This window comes from Gallinula chloropus (assembly GCF_964237585.1).
Source record: "Gallinula chloropus genome assembly, chromosome: Z".
NCBI lineage: Eukaryota > Metazoa > Chordata > Aves > Gruiformes > Rallidae > Gallinula > Gallinula chloropus.
In genome coordinates, this window is record NC_140089.1 from 77,714,126 (window position 1) to 77,732,987 (window position 18,862).

The window sequence follows — 18,862 nt, forward strand, 5'->3', positions numbered from 1 at the left end:
GCATTTAAAATTATCTACAAAAATGTGGTTAACCAGGTATTCCTGTTTGTATCAAGTCTTAAAGCAGAAAGCTGTCAGGGCAATATCAAAGATTATAAAGTAAATTAAAAAAAATGGAGACATTTTAAGAAATCTCCCAGAGAACAAATTCCTTTTAACCATTAATCAAACTGCAACTAGAAGACTAAAGCTATTAGGTGGCCTTATTTGCAAACACCTTCAATCAAAAAGCCATGAACAAGTATGCTTTACATATTATTTGATTTGTTTATTTTACACCATGAAGTGAAAGCAACACATTTTCTTTTAGTAAAGTATACACAAGTAGCCTCACTCAGCATACACTTTTAATGCACATAAAAAAAAGTATTCATCTTACAAATCGTTTTGCAATCCAAATATACAATAGCTTGGAAAACAATATTTTAGAAAACAAAAGCCAATGTAAAAAGAACGCTTATAACAACCAAAATTGATGTGATTATGTCTCTGTCTTTACAGTTTTCTTACTGCATCATCAATATCAGAAATCTGTTCCTTCAGCTGGTTCCACTGTTCTGGATTTAAAGAAATACCTGAAATGCATTAAAAATAAACACTTAAGAAAAAAAGAAAATTGTGGTGCAGGAGCTCACACGATTACTATCAAAGCTGATTTCATACACAAAGTCTATGTCCTGGCTATTAATGCTTGAGCTACTTCAACAACTATCTCAGTTACAAAGTGAAACTACTAATTTGGAACATATCGGTTTAACTAGACTTTAGCTTATCTCTGGACAAGTTTAAATGACAAAGAAGAGTACAGTGTGACAAACTCATTCACAAACTCGTTCCAGCAGAGAGGCTCCCCCTACAAATCTGGGGCAACCCCGATGGAGGGCCTGCCTAGGGATGCTGTGGTTCAGGTCTCAGGCTGCAGGGAATGCCAGTCTGCAGTTGACAGGGAAAAGAGGCAAGCACCTAACCTAACCTGTGTGAAGTGTGAGCAGGTCGATGATCTGCTTTGTTTGGTAGCAGAACTAAAGGAAGAGATCGAAAGACTGAGAACGATCAGGGATTGCCAGTGAGAGATTGACTGGTGGAGTAGCTCCCCGGCGTCCCAGAAGGAAGAGAGTTGGGAAGACACCTCGCACCTGAAGACGGTCCCCCCTCTCTGCCCTAGCCAGGTAAATGGGAGTGACCCAAACCCCAAGGAGGCCTGGAAGACAGTCCCGAGTGGCTGTCGTAGACACTCCCCCTGCCTACCTACCCCACTCCCACAGGTTTCCCTAAGCAACAGGTTTGGGGCCCTGGTAGTTGAAGAGGAGGTATGTGAGGAGATGAATGGAGCCCCTCTGCCTCAGAGGAAGAGGAAGCCTAGAGTGAGGCGATCGTCCGCACGCCTTGAGACTGCCTCTGTTAGGCAAGAGAGAAAGGTAGTTGTAGTAGGCGATTCCCTCCTCAGAGGGACAGAGGGCCCTATATGTAGACCAGACCCTACACGCAGGGAGGTGTGCTGCCTCCCTGGAGCCCGGGTCAGGGACATTACCAGAAGGCTCCCAGGGCTGGTAAGATCAACTGACTATTTTCCATTACTGATAGTTCAAGCAGGCAGGGACGCGATCACAAAGTGTAGCCTGCGAGCTGCCAAAAGGGAATTCCAGGACCTGGGGCACTTTGTTGAGGGGGGGGGAGCCCAAATAATATTCTCCTCTAGCCCCACTTGTGGGAGGAGGGGCTCAGAGCAGGACAAGAGAACCCACGAGTTGAATGTGTGGCTGAAAGGCTGAAAAGCTGAAAGAACTGAAAGGCTGAAAGAACTTTGGCTTTTTTGACCAAGGGATGGTGCACTCTGCTCCTGGCATGATGACTGCTGATGGGGCTCACCTGTCCCATAAAGGAAAGCGGATCCTTGCCCAGGACATGGCAGGGCTCATCGATCGAGCTTTAAACTAGCTAGGAAGGGGGAAGGGGATATTAGGAAGGCTGCTGGGGTTACGCAAGTGCTTCAGGAGTCACAACGGGAGTTGATGGTGGAAAAAGGTAAACACTAACAGCACAGTGGTGGACTTTGGACATTTTTCCACGTGAGAGTAGGGAAAATTCTGCCCTGAGTACTCCTCAATGGAGTCACTTTTGCCAGTCCCCTGTCAGAAATCTCACTGTGGGCTGTTGAGGATACCTACATCTGCCACCCCACTAAAATGCCTTTATACAAATGCATGTAGCATGGGGAACAAACAAGAAGAGTTGAGATCTTTGTGCGGTTGCAGGGCCACGATCTCATTGCAATCACAGAGACGTGGTGGGACAACCTGGACGACTGGCACGCTGTCATGGATGGCTGTGTGCTTTTTAGGAAAGACAGGCTAGGGAGGTGAGGTGGGGGAGGTGCTCTTTATGTTAGAGAGCGCCTAGAATGTATTGAGCTCCACCTGGGGAAGGATGAACCATCCATCGAGTGCTTGTGGGTTAAAATCAAGGGGCAAACTGGTATGGGTGACATTGTTGTGCAAGTGTGCTATAGGCCCCCTGATCAAGAGGAGCAGGTTGATAATGCATTCTATAAGCAGTTAGAAGGAGCCTCAAGATCCCGGGCACTGATCCTTATGGGGGACTTCAACTATCCAAGTATTTGCTGGGCAAGCAACACAGCCAGTCATATGCAGTCCAGACAATTTCTGCGGTGTGTTGAAGACAATTTCCTGCTACAGATGGTGCAGGAGCCTACAAGGGGAGGGCGGGTGCTGGACCTTGTTTTCACTAACAAGGACGGGATCGTTAGGGAAGTGAGTGCTGGGGGCAGCTTAGGACAAAGGGACCATGAAATGGTTGAGTTCAAGATCCTGGGTGGAAGAAGCAAGCCAAAAAGTAGGACAGCTACCCTGAATTTTGGAAGAGCTAACTTTGATCTCCTCCAAAATCTGATAGGGGCTATCCAGTGGGCTACGCTGTTAGAAGGAATGGGAGCCTGTGAGACCTGGGTAGCATTCAAACAGCGCTTCTTCCAAGCACGGGAATGATGCATCCCTTTGAGCAAGAAATCAGGAAAGAGAGGAAGAAGAGCTGCATGGATGAACATGGAGCTATTGGGTAAACTCAAAGAGAAGCAGAAGACATATGAATTGTGGAAAAAGGGTCTGAGCACCTAGGGAGAATACAGGAATGTGGTCAGGCCCTGTAGGGATGTGACTAGGAAGGCTAAAGCCCTCTTGGAAATGAAGCTGGCAAGGGACATAAAGGATAATAAAAAGGGTTTTTTTAGATATTTGAATAGTAAGAGGATGACCGGGGATAATGTAGGTCCCTTGCTGAATGAGGAGGGTGTCCTGGTAACGGGGGATGCTGAGAAGGTGGAGATACTGAATGCTGCCTTCACTTTGGTCTTCACTTCAAAGGACCCCTGGGACCCTCAGACACTGGATGAAAATAGGAGTGTTTGGGAAATGAAGAATTTCCCTCTGGTTGAGGTAGGGGAGGTCCAGGAGCACCTCAAAAGGATGAACACACACAAATCCATGGGCCCAGATGGGTTACATCCATGTGTGCTGAGGGAGCTGGCAGAGGTGATTGCTGAGCCGCTCTCTATCATCTTCAACAGGTCTTGGAGGACAGGAGAAGTGCCTGAAGACTGGAGGATAGCCAATGACACTCCAGTCTTTAAAAAGGGCAAGAAGGAGGAAACTAGTAACTATAGGCCAGTCAGCCTCACCTCTGTCCCCGGAAAGGTAATGGAACAGCTTGTTCAGGATGCCATCTCCAAACAATTGGATGAGAAGAAGGTCATGAGGAGCAGTCAGCATGGATTCACCAAGGGGAAATCGTGCTTGACCAATCTCATAGCCTTCTATGATCTCATGACAGGCTGGGTAGATGGAGGGAGAGCAGTGGATGTCATCTACCTTGACTTCAACAAGTCCTTCGCTACTGTCTCCCATGACATCCTGATAGCAAAGCTGAGAAAGCGTGGGATAGATGAGTGTGGTGGGTTGAGAATTGGCTGTCAGACCGAGCCCAGAGGGTTGTGATTCAAGGAGCAGAATCTGAATGGAGACCTGTGACTAGCGGTGTTCCCCAGGGCTCGGTGTTGGGTCCAGTCCTGTTTAATATCTTCATTGACGACCTTGATGAGGGAATAGCATCCACCCTCAGCAAGTGCCCGATGATACAAAGCTGGGAGGAGTGGCTGACATGCAGGAACACTGTGCTGCCATCCAGAGACCTGGACAGGCTGGAGAGCTGGGCAGGGAGAAACCAGATGAGATTCAACAAAAGCAAGTGTAGAGTCTGGCACCTGGGAAGGAACAACTGCATCAGTATAGGCTGGGGGTTGACCTGCTGGAGAAGAGCTCAGTGGAGAAGGACCTGGGGGTCCTGGTTGATGACAGGTTGGCCATGAGCCAGCAGTGTGCCCTGGTGGCTAAGAGAGCCAATGGGATCCTGGGGTGCATCTGGAGGAGTGTGGCCAGCAGGTCAAAGGAGGTGATCCTCCCCCTCTACTCTGCCCTGGTCAGGCCCCACCTGGAGTATTGTGTCCAGTTCTGGGCTCCTTAGTATAAAAAGGACAGGGATCTCCTGGAGAGAGTCCAGAGAAGGGCTACGAAGATGATTAAGGGCCTGGAGCATCTTCCCTATGAGGAAAGGCTGAGTAAGTTGGGACTGTTCAGCCTTGAGAAGAGAAGACTAAGGGGGGACCTAATTGAAGTCTATAATTATGTTAAGCATGGAATGCAGGGGGAATCAGCCAGCCCCTTTTCAGTGCTCTGTGGGGACAAGACAAGGGACAATGGCTGCAAGTTGGAGCACAGGAAGTTCCGCACCAACATGCGGAAGAACTTTTTCACAGTGAGGGTGACAGAGCCCTGGGACAGGCTGCCCAGGGAGGTGGTGGAGTCTCCTTCTCTGGAGATATTCAAGACCCGCCTGGATGCCTATCTGTGCAATATGAGCTGGGGAGCTGCTTTGGCAGGGGGGTTGGACCCAATGATCTCTCGAGGTCCCTCCAACCCCTATGATTCTCTGATTCTATGATTCTAAGTGTTATGCTAAATAGAGGAAGTTAAATGCAGTGCTGGACTTGACAGAAGCCAGCACAGAAGCTGTGGGTGAGGGGTAGGAAATTTGTATTCCTCTTGGCTCCTAAAAGCTGTACCTCTGTGGACTGAGCTTCTATGCACTCAAAGTACCACAATTCTGGGGTTTTTTTTAGCCTCCTGTTTCTTAAAGCACTGTGAATGACACATACTGAAAGTAACATTTTGGAGATATTCTATTCCACTCCCAACACAGAAGTCATTTTTTCACTTGGAGTTCACTATAGTTCCTAGGGACATTCAATCAGTAAGGATTCAGTGCCCCACATCCCATCTCCTTAGCTCTAAGTCTGCACTTCCTCAGGCTTGAGTCTGGGCACACGTTTCCCATGCATTCAGTCTTCTCACTGTTCCCATACAAACTCTATATGCCAACTCCTTGCAAACACAGACTCACAGGCCTACCCTCTCACACTCTCTCCACGAGTCTCTTCTACCATTCACCCCCACTCTCGCCGCCTCAGTGACCATGCTTCCTTCACTGTTTTCTCCCTGCAGGTTTAGCAGGAGTAGAAAACAGGCAAAACTGAATTCTACTTTTGAGGCTGATCACGTACATATTTTTCCTTCCACCACCACTGTCTCAGAGGTCCACCCTAACTCTGAGCAGCAAACAGTCTGCATGGAGCTACTTGAGCAGTTTTCTACCCATCTTTAGAGGGCAGGTTTGTGTGTGTAATAAATTAAGGTTTGGTTTTTTTCATTAATTCCATGTCAAGTATGTTCCTGCCTGTGACATCGATTGTGGAATGATCTCTCCCTGTCCTTATCTCCGCTCCTCAGCCTCTCACTATGTATTTTCTCCTCTGTCCAGCTGAAAACAGGAGTGATAGAGAGACTTTGGTGGGCATCTGGTCTCCAGTCAGGGTCTAACCCCACACTTGGCCTACCCATCAAATCTCACTGTAGTCTGCCACTCAAACTGCATATACTTTTGCTTCTACCTCAACATACAGCAGGTTAAAGGTCCTTAAAAGTTAATCTTTAAGTAACTACTGCAAATTCCAAACAAGAAACATTCTTGCACAGTACCAGCACACGTGTTCATACACACCTCATGTAAGTGGTTATTTAAGAAATGTTGCAAGTGCTTCTCAGTGTGTAGACACTTGGAAAGCTTAAGTTGCTCCTGGACATGCCAGAGGAATGTAGCAAACCCTATGCTGGTTCTATATTAAGTGCTTTCAATCTCCTGGGCAGATTGTTTCATACTTACCTTGACACAATATGCAAAACAATTAATAGTAAGCTTTTCTAACAAGTTACACAATATTAAGCAAAGTGCTACTACAACTACTCTTGCATCCTCATCTTGCAGGCAGCAAAGTTCTGAAAATGGCTGGGTGAAGGCATACCATGAAAAGCAGGTATGGCATTAGCAATTAAAGCTTTCGTGGCTTATGCTGTGCTGCAGATGAGAAGCACTGTACCAAAACTTGAAAATTTGACTATTTTCACCTCATGACATTTTTTTTCCAAGATCAGTCACATTAAATGTTTTAATTATTTTCTCCTAAAATTTGATAGAAATATAAGGGCATAATTGTTTTTAAAAAGTTAACAAATTTATCACAAATAAGTACAATGAATATTTTCAGTGAATTTTGAAATAAGAAATCCAATTGTAATAGAAGAAATTCAGTTGATAATTGGTGAGGGGGTGATAAACTATGATTATGTTTCTAGCTCCCATAACAAATCTGCTTGTATTTGATACCTTGTTTTCCATACATTTTCCATTTAGGAAAAGACTCCGGCCAATGAACCGACTTTGCTTTTGTTTACAAACTCCAGATAAAACATAAAAGTACTTTTAGTAAATCTGAAAACATTATGTAGCAATGAAGAATACAAATATGATACACAGTCATACAATTGCAGACTAAGCTTTGATACAAAATAACAGGAAGCAGTACAATACCTTTTCTGCCAGGCTTCATTTCACCTTCCTGGTCCATCCAGTATTCTCTGATATCAATTAAGACCTTCCCTTTGAAATCACGAACACTGACATACCTCATTTTGCCAATCTGTCAACACAGATAGAAGGATCTTTTAGGTATTTACATGCTCACTTTTCCCTGGCAGTATCAGACTCAGATATGTGACCATGCACAACACAGCTTATTTTAGGCACCAGAGAAACAGCTAGATCAAAAGCTTAATCCAGAGTAGTCAGTAGGCTAATAAGTAATGACAATATAAATGGATGAACGACTTAAAACCAGTTGATTATTCAATGCTTAACGCAAAAGTAGCTCTCCTAGAATAAAAATACCTGTAGTCTTACAAGATTCCTTCTTTAGAAACCCAAGAATTCAGTGGTTTTGAAATAAAATTTTGCCTGCATTGTAACCATCTTTCTTTGCTGCAGTTGTAAACAAGCAGGGAAAGAAGCAGTCTTAGCTATAAAACATACAGCCATAAAAACTAGATTTTGACACAAGATAAATCACAATTTACAGAAGTGCTTTTGCTTCAGTTTTTGTTGGCTTTGGCTTCCCCCCCCCCCCCCCTTGTTTTAAACACAGTAAACACACATGGAAATGAACATAAGCCACCAATTACCCCATGCCTGTTCCCAAGCCCTCATGGCACTTCTCTGTAAGTTTGGTTAAAAGACTATCTCACTGTACCAGGTATTTTTTAAAAAAGCATCCAATTCCTTCACCTTTACCAGCTGGTAGCACAGCAACAAATGATTTTGGAATTGGATCATTTCTGCACCACGGTGGCTTAATTTATGCCTTTGGCAGGGGGGAGGGGGAAGGCAGGGATACTAACAACTATGCATTACACTACATATTTGGGGTCATTAAAGATATTTCCAAGTTTAATAAAAGAACCCTATTTACTCACACAAATTCAAAGTATAACAAATTTGAGAATCCGAAATTAGGTAACACAAACACAGTTAATGTAGTAAACTTAGAATTCTATGTGCACCTTCTGAAGATACTGTATGAAGAAAGAACACATTCTGAAGTGAGCAATTTTAAGAGATTATTGCTTCCTGATAAATCATAAATTTTCAGCTTCATTAGTTTATGCATCTTGACATAATTTAGTGAGGGCCCAAACATATCTTACTAGCATTGTCTGACCAGAAAGCTTGAACAACTACCCAATCAACTAAAATCAGCTAAATCATCCACAGCTGTCATAAGTCATAAGCTGTTATTTCACAAAATAGATACAGAATTTTAGAATGAAGATATAAAAAGAAGGCTTTATGTTTGCTTTAAATTAAGTTTTGTTCTTATGCAAACCATGCTAAATTAACTCTAAAACTGATTTTAAAACCAGTAGGATGTTTTTATGTACCATAAAACTGAAGCAGTTCTTCTTCAAAACATCTTTTAAAATGAACAAGTTCTCACGGGGTTTTGATTTCTTAAATACCTCCACAATACTACAACTTAAACCTTCAAAATAAGGTACGGTATCATGGTAGGTTATTTCTTTCTGACCAAACTCGCTGCCATGCCCCAGTCTGTCAGCACTGCTGCAAAGGATATCCTAAATACAATGTTTCATGGTTTTATCCTTTAACGCTCCAGTGACTTTTAAGGTCACCTCTAAGAACAGCTTCAAGTAATCGTACTCCTCAACCTCATCCTTCTCCAGAGCTATCAAAGAATATTACTATATTGACAAGTAATTCCAGATTTGCTCTAGAAAATAAAATGTGACACAATACAGCCGATTGCCACTGCAAATACAGTAAAAAGGTTAGGATTTTAATTTATAGGGTAAGGCTCTATGTCTTGTTTCAACTGCAGTAGGGCAAGGAGCAGTAAGGTAATGTTCTAGAACACAGTAAGTTCTGAACAATTTTTTCATGCAGCATCTGGTAGTCCTAGAATAATTTCACTGATCTAAGATGTCTTTGTTATCTCTGCAGTCACAGTCATGTTGTGTTGCAAGGGTTGTACTGACTTATCACACAGTTCAACCTTGCCATGGAACTTCATACGCTTTTTAATAAATACTATAGAACTTTAGATTATAGTACTCTATTGAATTATACAAATCAGAAGACATTAAAAGCATTATTTCCAGGTTTCTATTTCTTAGAATAAAATGCATTGAACTGTGTCTTGGTTCCTTTCACAGCTATGTAACTGACTTCCTGTAAGAGTTTCAGCAACCACCTTCATCTCAGTTTGTCTTGCTGTGGAATGACTTGATACACACTGTGGAAATGGAAACCAGAAAAGCACCCTGCCTTCCCAGCTGGTAACTGTAAGTACAGCATTAGAAGGAGCACAGTAAAGAGTCCTGTGAACAGGAGTACCTGCAACAAAGCAAACTGACTGTGAAGTGCATTGGTGACCACCTAAGTTTCAGAATTAATGTGCTAAACCCAGCCTACTTCCTGGACAGACTTATTTATTAATCTACTTTTCAGGAGCCTATGATATGTGAAGATATTACACTGTAAAACTGTCAAACTTGTTTCTCACAAGTGAGAAAGGATAAACAACCCAAACTTTAAATTAAAAAAAAAAAAGGGTGATGGGGGGAGATAGTGGGGAGATGGGGCAGGACAACATACAGACAACTTAAGGTAACAATTTCAGGCAAATGCCCAATCATGTGATACAGTTCACTCTGGGTAGTCATTAATATTGTATTAATGAGAGTATTCTAAGGTGTCTTATCCAAATCAGGCATAGATAGATGACAGGATTTGTCAAACTAACCAAAGCACATGATGCAGAGCTCATGTTGGCATGAAGCCACGGACAGGAATCTAATATACCAACACTAAACTTTTCCACATTAACATGAATAATGCTTGCTCAGAGGGCCTCTAGTAATACATCACAAATGGTAGCAAGATAAATGTCATGCCAGCTGCACTCAAATACTTTAAGAAATTGCAAAGCATAATAGACTACCCATAAACCCTAAAAAGGCCAAGACACAAAAGTAAATAAAATACACTTAGTCTCATACCAAATTAATCCCATTCCACTTAAACGTATGCTATTCTTCATAATGAGTTTCAAGGATATTATTACACTATTAGTTTCAAAGATAGTAACATGTAGATATTGAAAAAATGCTGAATTTTCTGAGTACAGCTGCCACAATGAGCTCTATATTAAGGGAAACTGCATAATGAACCCAGCCCAAAGGTGTAGAAAAACAAGCCTCTAAGTTTCACATCATTCGCTGCCACTCCCAGACACAATGTGGACACCACAGAACTTCTGACTATCCTATGAATGCCTTATAGACTGGTTTTCCATCAAAAGAAGCTACACCATACTTGGACAACAGAGATCATTTTACTGCCATAAGCAAGAAGAAAGGATAGTTACTGGTATTACAAGTAGTCCTAGAACAAACAAAACCATACCCAAAAATTAATACAGAAGGATCTTTTACCATGCTCTCCTAAGTAGGGGGGGAGAAAGGAGTAGTATTCTCAGACCTACAATACTATTTCTACACTGAAACAGTTAATCTTAATTACCATCTTAATTAACACAGATAATCTGATGTAGCATGAAAAGAAGACTTCGTGATGCTTCACATAAAACTAAGCGATCTAAAAAAATGTTGAACTAGAAGGCTGACAGAGTAAGAAACACTGATGTTTTAGGTCAAGGTGATGTTCAATATTTCTTCTTTAGTACACTCAACATGAATTCTATTCTCAACAGACTAATTGGGAGTCCTCTACTAGCTGTTTTTAGCAACTTTTTATTATCTTAGGTAATAAAAATCAAAAGACACCAAAATCTTGCTTTCATCTGAAAAGGCTTGAGGTGGTTTTTTTTGCACCAGGGGAGCATTAAAAATCTCACTACTTCCCCCAATGCTGGAATTTCCAAACTTAATACAGATATATGTCCTGGGTTTGGCTAGGATGGAGTTACCTTCTTTCCAGCAGCAGATGGAATGCCATGTTTGGGCATTAGGATGAGAGCACTGATAACACCCTGATGTTTCTAGCTGTTGCCAAGCAATCAAAGACTTTTTCAGTTGTTCATATTTCCCTACTAATGAGAAGGGAGGAGAAACAGCCAGGACAGGTGATCCAAACTGGCCGAAGAGGGTATTCCATGCTGATTATGTCATGCTCAGCATAAAAGGGGGGCTGATAGGGAGCTCCAGTTTTGCGCAGCTTTGGGAACAGTCCGGTTTTGGGATAGCTCTGGGTTGCACAGCCCAAGTTGTGTGGTTCGGTGAGACATTGCATAGTGTATCACCAGTTTCATGTATTTTGCTATAAAGTCCTGTTATTACATCTTTCTGCTATCCCAGTAAACTATTCTTATCCCAACCCACAAGGTTTGGGTTTCTTGGGTTTCCTTCTCCCTCCCTTTCTCCCTCCCTCTAACCCCTCTTAAAGAGCAAGCGGCTGCGTGGTGTCCAGCTCACAGCTGTGGCAAAACCACAGCAACAGCATAAAACTTATACATGGGGTTGGGTTTCTTGGATTTTGGGGGCAGGGATGGGGGAGGTGTTTGGTTTTTTTTTAATTCCAACTGTTTACCTCACTAAGTGTATAACTGTTTCATTTCTTCTAGATGGTGCTAAGTATGCCCAAGCATAACTGCATGTATTACATTCTCCCTTCAATGGGAAAGTCCAGGCATTGCATTCAGTTGAAGCTTTCCCTCCCAGCTATGCAGGAAGAGGACAGTGAGAACTGAAGCACTAAAAATAACTTCCACTTATTACAGTATCAGTTAAGCAGGTCTTCTCTTTAAAAAAACTTTTTTGCCATATTACTTTGCACAGCTACAGCCCAAAGCCATTTCTTGTGCCTTACTTGGTCTTGGTGCCATCTTACTAGGCACCTCTCCCACAGAGAATCCCACAATAGCAGGAGATCTGGAGATCATCTAGTCTAGTCTAGTCTAGTCCAGTCCAGCCCCCACCTCCCCCTCCCCAGCCGGATCACCTAGAGCAGGTTGCACAGGATTCAGTATCTCCAGAGAAGGAGACTCCAAAGCCTCTCCGGGCAGCCTGTCCCAGTGCTCTGTCACCCTCAGAGTTAAGTTTTCCCTCGTGTTGAGATGGAACTCACTTTCCTCATAAAAGAGGTGCTCCCAACCCCTCATTACCTTGATGATTACCTATCATAACCTTAAGAATCAGTCTCTGAGAATCCAAGTTCCTTTCCAGCCAGCTAGTCAAGAGACATTTACTAGGTTTTGCTCCAAACCCTTGAAAGAGGTCATTCTGAGCTATGTGTTTTCTCACATAGCTTTCAGCAGACACTGCTACTGCTTCAGCTAATGCCAGCAACTGCAGTAACTTGAATTCATAAATACGTCTTGCTACTGAAAAATGTACATTGATCCCATCTTAAAATCAAGAACAACATAAAAAATTACAATCTTTGTGGATGTTCAGGGAGATAAACCTGCATCATAAAACAAAGGAGCATGCAAAACTTTTTCCAAGACGCTGTCTTGTAGTACAGGAGCCAAGCTGCTCTTGACCTAGTTAAAAGTGAAGAGTTTATACTTTGGTTTCCAAGAACCCTTTTTTCAAGAGCCCCGATTTAAAAAAACATTTCCATGTAGACAGAGCCCTGATCTAATATTTAAAGTATTCTGATGGCCAGCGTTCTATTTACTGAGAAAATGACTACTCACAGTTACCACAGGGAAAGGCATGAGGGCTAGATCAATTACTACAACTCAGATTCTTTTACTCCGCTGAAACCTGACAACACTTTCTCTGAGCATCTCAAATGCGTCCCTGGCATCACAAACCCCTTTGGCCCAGACTTCAAGACACCCAGCGCTACGCTGCCAAAATACTCAGATCACCCCCTAAGACGTGTACTGAATACGATGTAACACATTACCTTAACCAGGCTCTAAGAGCCATCAATTTTACCTGAAACATATTCTCGTCTCTGTTACTGCTTTGCTTAGAAGAAGCCCCTTTGGAACTCTCACCGGTCTTCTGTTTCTTGACGGGTTTTTCTGGGGCCGCCTGCTTTTTCCGCTTTGCCTTGGAGCAAGGAAAAGAGAAGCATGAACCTCAACTCGCTCCAGAAGCTACATCAGAGGTCACAAACTACTACTATGCAATGCACATTGCCACCTTCCTTCTGTAAGGGCAGGAATCCAACACAGTACATTTAGACTGGAATTAAACTTTTTTTTTAAATCTTAAAATTAGCCTAAATCTATTCACAGTGAAGTTTTCCCTTTACAGGGAATTCAATTAGGTAAAAATAGATTTCATGAAGCCTACTCTCTTTGCACAGTAATACTGTTGGTTCAGTAGCTTTAACAAAATCTTTAAAGCCTGATGGAAGTCTCACCTTCCTTTCCACCAACTGCAACAACAAAAAAAAAAATGCAGGACTTCTTACAACTCTCTAAAAAATAAAAAATAACAGATGATACCTGGAAATCACTTCCATGAGAGATGATTTTTTTAATTAGCATCAAATCTCTGTTTGTAGCCTTATCAATACACACATTTTTAAAACGGTCATACAATATCACCTATAAACATTACCTACAGGTGCTAAAAAGCTACTGTATCTACTAATGGTTAAATAGTAACTGTGCCCACCCCAAAAAAGAGCAATACAAGCAAAAAATGAGTCTCACCTGCTAGATCCATATGGTGGATAACCTCTTTTAAAGACAGTTTCAACAAATATGGGAGGTCATAATCGGAAAAAAAAAAGTGCACCTTACCGCCCACTAAAGCTGGGTGTTAAGACTATGTCTTTTCAGAAATAAATTTCCTTATAAAAAAAATAATTTGACCATTTTCTCTTATTTTAAGATTTCACAGAGCGTGTAATTTGCAAAGCGAAACCAAGTTACACTTGAACCAATTCAGTAAAGGAGAGTGAGTCTCTTCACATACTACACAAATAGACTTGATGTCTGTTACCACTTAGCACTTCTTAAGAAGAAAAAAAATCACTGGGTTTGGGGTTTATTTTTAATTTTTCATTAATAATGACTGGCACAGACGTACAAATTTATAAATTAAACATGTAAAATAAATGGGATCACTCAATTTATACATCTCAACAGTCAACACTTTAAAATTAACCAACTCAAAGATGTTCAGGTTGGCTCAGCTTTTAAGTGAGAAGCTCACACGTGGCATTACAGGAAATGCAAGAATTGGTAAGAAATGGAGAAGAACACAGGGGCAAGATAAGCAAATTGCACGTGGAGGACAAGGCACGTGGAGGTTCTTTTGAACAAGCAACCCAGACACCAACATGCATGTGTGGTGGGGCGTTTGTCCTCAAAGTTAGTCTAAATTCTTGCCACCAGGGGCGGCTTACACAGAAGCCTTCTATCACTTGCTGCAAAGAATTCCAGAAAGCCTGTGGTCACACAGATCATATGGGAAATGCTGAAGGGAGGAAAGTGCACTTCAACGGGGGAAAAAGTTTCCCACAAGGCAGAAAGCATCCTATTCACCCAAGCCCTGATCCTGGGAAGAGAAGAAGTTTTTTGTTCTTCTTGTAGTTCCCATGGAGGGTAGGAGAATAGCATGTTTTGGGTTAAGTGTCTGATAAATTATATGGAATAGCTTGCATGTTGTGACATGATGCTCATTTAATTCCTTAACCCCAGCATAAAATAGAAGAGATAATACAGTAGTAATAAATTGCATACAATGTTCACCTTTTTGTCAACTTCACTATCTGAATCACTGGCAGATGAGCTTGAAGACACAAGTTCCTTTGACTTAGGCATTCTAGAAAAAGAAAAGCAACGTGAGAACACTATACAAGGGTAGCATCCCATTTTGGCTGAGAAGCCATATTCAGACTTGTTTATGATGGCTTATCTTACTCAAAATTCTCCTAAAGATCTGCCTGCTTTTTCATACAAGCTTTAATACACATGGTAGACACTATCTTGCTCTTCCTACTTATATCTCTCTTCATTTTTTTGCTGCAACTGCATTAAATTCATTGGTTTAGTTTCTGAACTGTTCACGAAGTGACAACTTTTCACCACTTTTCACTTTTTACATATGCTCAGGTATGGCAGACACCATAATGTAAAAAATTAAAATGCATTATTGTCCTCTAGTTGAATTCTCAGTATTACATTCACGGATATGAACTACTATGCCCCTAGTATCATCTATACAGTAACGTGGGCATTTCAACCAATTTGATTTGCTGCATAATCATCATATATGAAGGTAAAGTTTCCACCAACAGTACAAAACTCTGAGTAAACACACCCGTTACAGTGAACCACAGTATTGCATTTAATATTTATTTCCACTGCAGCTTCAACACGTAAGTCACTAGAGTCTATTCATTTGTCAGACAAGTAGACATTCAACTTTCCTTGAATGCATGCTGCCAGGTGTGCTCCTAGATCTATCTGGTATGCAAACATGTGGTTAGAAACAGTACTGCACATCGTGCCTCCTGCTAGAAACAATTTGTAATAAATAAACAGCTCAATTGTTCTTTCAGAATGAAAATAAGCATCCCAGGGAGAAGCTGTATTAAATAAACTACAGCTAGGAAAGAACAGAGAACAGATTAAAGCAACATTGTCTCAGGAAAGAAAAAGGAACAGCAGTGTTTCTGAACCGGGAGCAAAACGTACCAAGTGCAAAGGAAAAAAACAAAGTCTGAATAACACTAATGGCTCAATGTGGTTCTAAAGTAGGGTAAGCCCGTCGTAACAGCTTAGAGCACAACGATGGAAGCTGTAGCACTAAAAATGAAACAGGGTATGGGGAAGCAAGCATAAGCTACGGGGCATGAGGGAGGCAGAGAAGAGCTGTAATGGGACAGTGTAAAAATAAACACAGCAAAGACATGCAATCGGAAAGCCGAGCAAGGTTAAGCCCTGATACGCGAAGGGCGCGGGCACCAGCAGGGATAACCCCAGGGTCTGCCACCAGGATGAGGGACTGACAATATGGAGGAAGGTGGGGGCGGAAAACGGGAGGAAAAGAAATGGGGGGTGGCTGGTACCCCTCGGGAGAAGCTGGCAAGCAGAACACGAGGAGACACCGAAGCACCGGCAAGAGCGGGGGCGGAACGAGACAGGGCAAGCGAGGACGAGGGAAAGGGAGAGCAGAAAGACACGCGAGGACGAGCTAAGAACACCAGGTAGGCGGATCCCAGCCGCCATTTTCCTCCCCTATTCCTCCTTTCCATGGCTCGTGTTGCCCCCCACGGGAAAGGCGCGAGGGTCCGAATAGAAGCGGAGCGGGCAAAGTACACCCAGGTCCGCCCAGGGCAGGGTGACAGCAGCAGCTCTGCAGGTCACCGGCGGCGGAAGGGAGAAAAAGCAGCACCGAAAAAGAAAAAAGGGTCGGGGGTCGCCAGCGGGCAGAGCCAGACCCCGGCGTGGGGGGAACGAGCCGGGCGGTTCCCCGCCGCCATTTTCTCCCTCAGTCAAGTCCTCTTTGCCCCCCAACATGGCAGCTTCTCCCCGACAACGGCTCCTCCTCCCGCCCCAAGCCCACTCCACAGCGGGGCATCCCTCCCGCAGGGCGCCGCGGGCACTCGAGGAAAAGGGGAAGCCTCGCCACGCGGCTGCCCAGCGCGCCTTCCCCCAGGCCGGCCGGGGGGTGCGCCCAGCCGAGCCCCGCGACGGGCGGGGGGCAGATAAAATGGCGGCGGGCCCGATGGGGCGCGAGAGAAGACCCCCCAACACTCACGTCGTACGGCACGCGCGACTCCCCTCCACCACGAGAGAAACGGAAATGACGCACGGTAAAAATAACCGCCCTGGACCACGTGTGAGGGGGCGATGGGGAGGCGCTTAAAGGGGACGCGTCCCTTTGTTGTTCGTTCCCGCCTCCTCCGCGTCGGTGCGGAGCACGGGCAGGCAGCAGCAATGGCCTCCAGGGGGCCGGGACTTGCACCCCGCACCCGCCGCCTCACGCCAACCAAGCACCGGAGGAGAGGCAGAAACGCGCCCTCCGGGGAAAGACTGCGAGGCCGAGCGCGGCGCCCCGCTCGCCCCCGGCCCGGCCGGCATCCGGCACCCCGCGGGGATGTTGCCCTCTCAGCCCTCCGAGGCGGGGCGCCGCCACGGCCGCGCCCCTCGGCTGAGGCGCCGCGGGAGTCCGGCGGGCGCAGGGCACTCAGCGGTTAGGAGGAGCCCCGGGGAAGCCCGGCATCCGCAAATGGCTGTCGCCTTTCGCACGCTGCAGCGGTTTCTCCAGCGGGCCGGAGCGACCGGGCCCGAGGGGAGCACGGCGAGGCGGTGCCGCTGCGGCGGCTTTGCATACGGAAACCGCAGCCCCGGGCGGCACCTGAGGCGCTGTTCAGGAAAGCGCCGGTTCCCCTTTCTTTCCACGCGGGGCTTGGGCTTCGTTTTCCTCCCACAGAGCATTGCGGCGGGGAACTGGGGGTGAGGCTTCGGGCTCCCATCTCGGCGGTCCCCTTGGGTCGAGCGCAGGCGCGAAGCATGGGGTGCGAAGGTTGAAACATCATCTCAGGGCCTGCTGAAAACTGCTACTTTTAAAAGCCCCTCAAGGAAAAAACCGAAATACACCCCACCCCCACCCCCCCCAAAAAAAACACCCCACAACGACTTAAAGTGCCATCTGACGACCTCGCATACTTGTGTAGCCTGCCTGCAGCTGCACGCTATGGCCTAAGTGCTCTGCTGATGCCATCCCCTGCAGCAGGACCTGCAGTGCTGTCAGCATCAACAGGTCTGCAACAGCTTCTGAGATACAACCAAAATGATGCTTCTTTGGATGGGACATGGGCATAAGGTCTTCTGCAAGTATATTGTCAGTGACATTTAGTCCTCTTCTCATTATTGCCTCTAGAAGTGTGTTTTTGTTGCCATGACAATGAAAACTTTTTGTAAGAAGTGCAAGCAAACATCAGAAATAGAACTGGACTCCAGTCCCAATCCTTGATTCCAGGAAGAGCTAGTGTTGGTACAGGTGCAGTGGGGTGGTGAGTGACAGGCCTCTGTAGTTCCAAGGACAAATACCTATTAAATTATCTAAAAATATATATAAATTACATATTAGGAAATAAATTCTTCACACTGAGGGCAGTGAGGCCCTGACACAGGCCGCCCACAGAAGCTGTGGCTGCCCCCTCCCTGGCAGTGTTCAAGGCCAGGATGGATGGGGCTTTGGGCAACCTGGCCATGGTGTTTTCACCCTGGCTGGAAGCCAGACACCCACCACAGCCACTCTATCACTCCCCTTTTCAGCTGGACAGCAAGGAAAATATATTGAGAGGCTTAGGAGTCTAGATGAGGACAGGGAGAGATCATTCTGCAATCAGTGTTACGGGCAGAACAGACTCAACATGGAATAAAAAAAATCTAGCTAATTTATTACCCTACACTACACACACAGTGAAACCAGAGTAGGAAAATGAGAAGTAAAACTAGATCTTAAAACACTTTCTCCCGCCCCCCACTCCCTTCTTCCCAAGCTCAACTTATTCACGATTTCTCTCCCTTCCTCCTCCCAGGTGTCACAGGGGGAGACAAGGATGGGGAGTAGCGGGGGGGCGGGGTTGTTGAGTTCCTCAAGTTGTTTTCTTTCTTAACTGTGGGAGGGGGACATTCCTCACACCCTTCTCCTGCTGCACCATGGGGTCCCACCCATGGCAAACAATCCTCCACGAACTTCTCCAACATGAGTCCTTTCCCACAGGGCTTTATCTCTTCATCAGCTGGCCCGCCATGAGTCACTGCTATGGCGGGCAGTAATAAATTACAATGTCTCTCAGTCCCAGTCCTCCACAGGGTCACAAGCCTCCCCCCAGCAAACCTGTTCCAGTGCAAATCTCTGTCTTGTCTCTGTGTCTCTGT

The 18,862-nt window shown here is 44.7% G+C and overlaps 1 protein-coding gene across 1 annotated transcript; it reads right to left on the bottom strand.

The window, feature by feature from the left end:
- Positions 1–334: 334 nt before the first annotated feature.
- On the bottom strand, positions 335–16,771 carry SUB1 (SUB1 regulator of transcription). The gene is made up of 5 exons (XM_084278612.1): positions 16,731–16,771; positions 14,717–14,789; positions 12,945–13,061; positions 6,997–7,105; positions 335–575 (listed from the first exon to the last, which is right to left on the bottom strand). The coding sequence occupies exons 2-5, from the start codon at positions 14,786–14,788 to the stop codon at positions 496–498; spliced, it is 378 nt and encodes a 125-aa protein (XP_084134738.1). The 5' UTR covers position 14,789; positions 16,731–16,771; the 3' UTR covers positions 335–495.
- Between the last annotated feature and the right edge of the window lie 2,091 nt (positions 16,772–18,862).

Bases quoted from the DNA above. Each gene is read 5' to 3' on its own strand.
- SUB1 (XM_084278612.1), bottom strand. From the start codon at position 14,788: ATGCCTAAGTCAAAGGAACTTGTGTCTTCAAGCTCATCTGCCAGTGAT. The intron at 13,062-14,716 runs GTGAACATTGTA...CCTTGCTCCAAG, and splicing joins ATAGTGAAGTTGACAAAAAG to GCAAAGCGGAAAAAGCAGGC. The intron at 576-6,996 runs GTATTGTACTGC...AATGCATTTCAG, and splicing joins AATGAAGCCTGGCAGAAAAG to GTATTTCTTTAAATCCAGAA.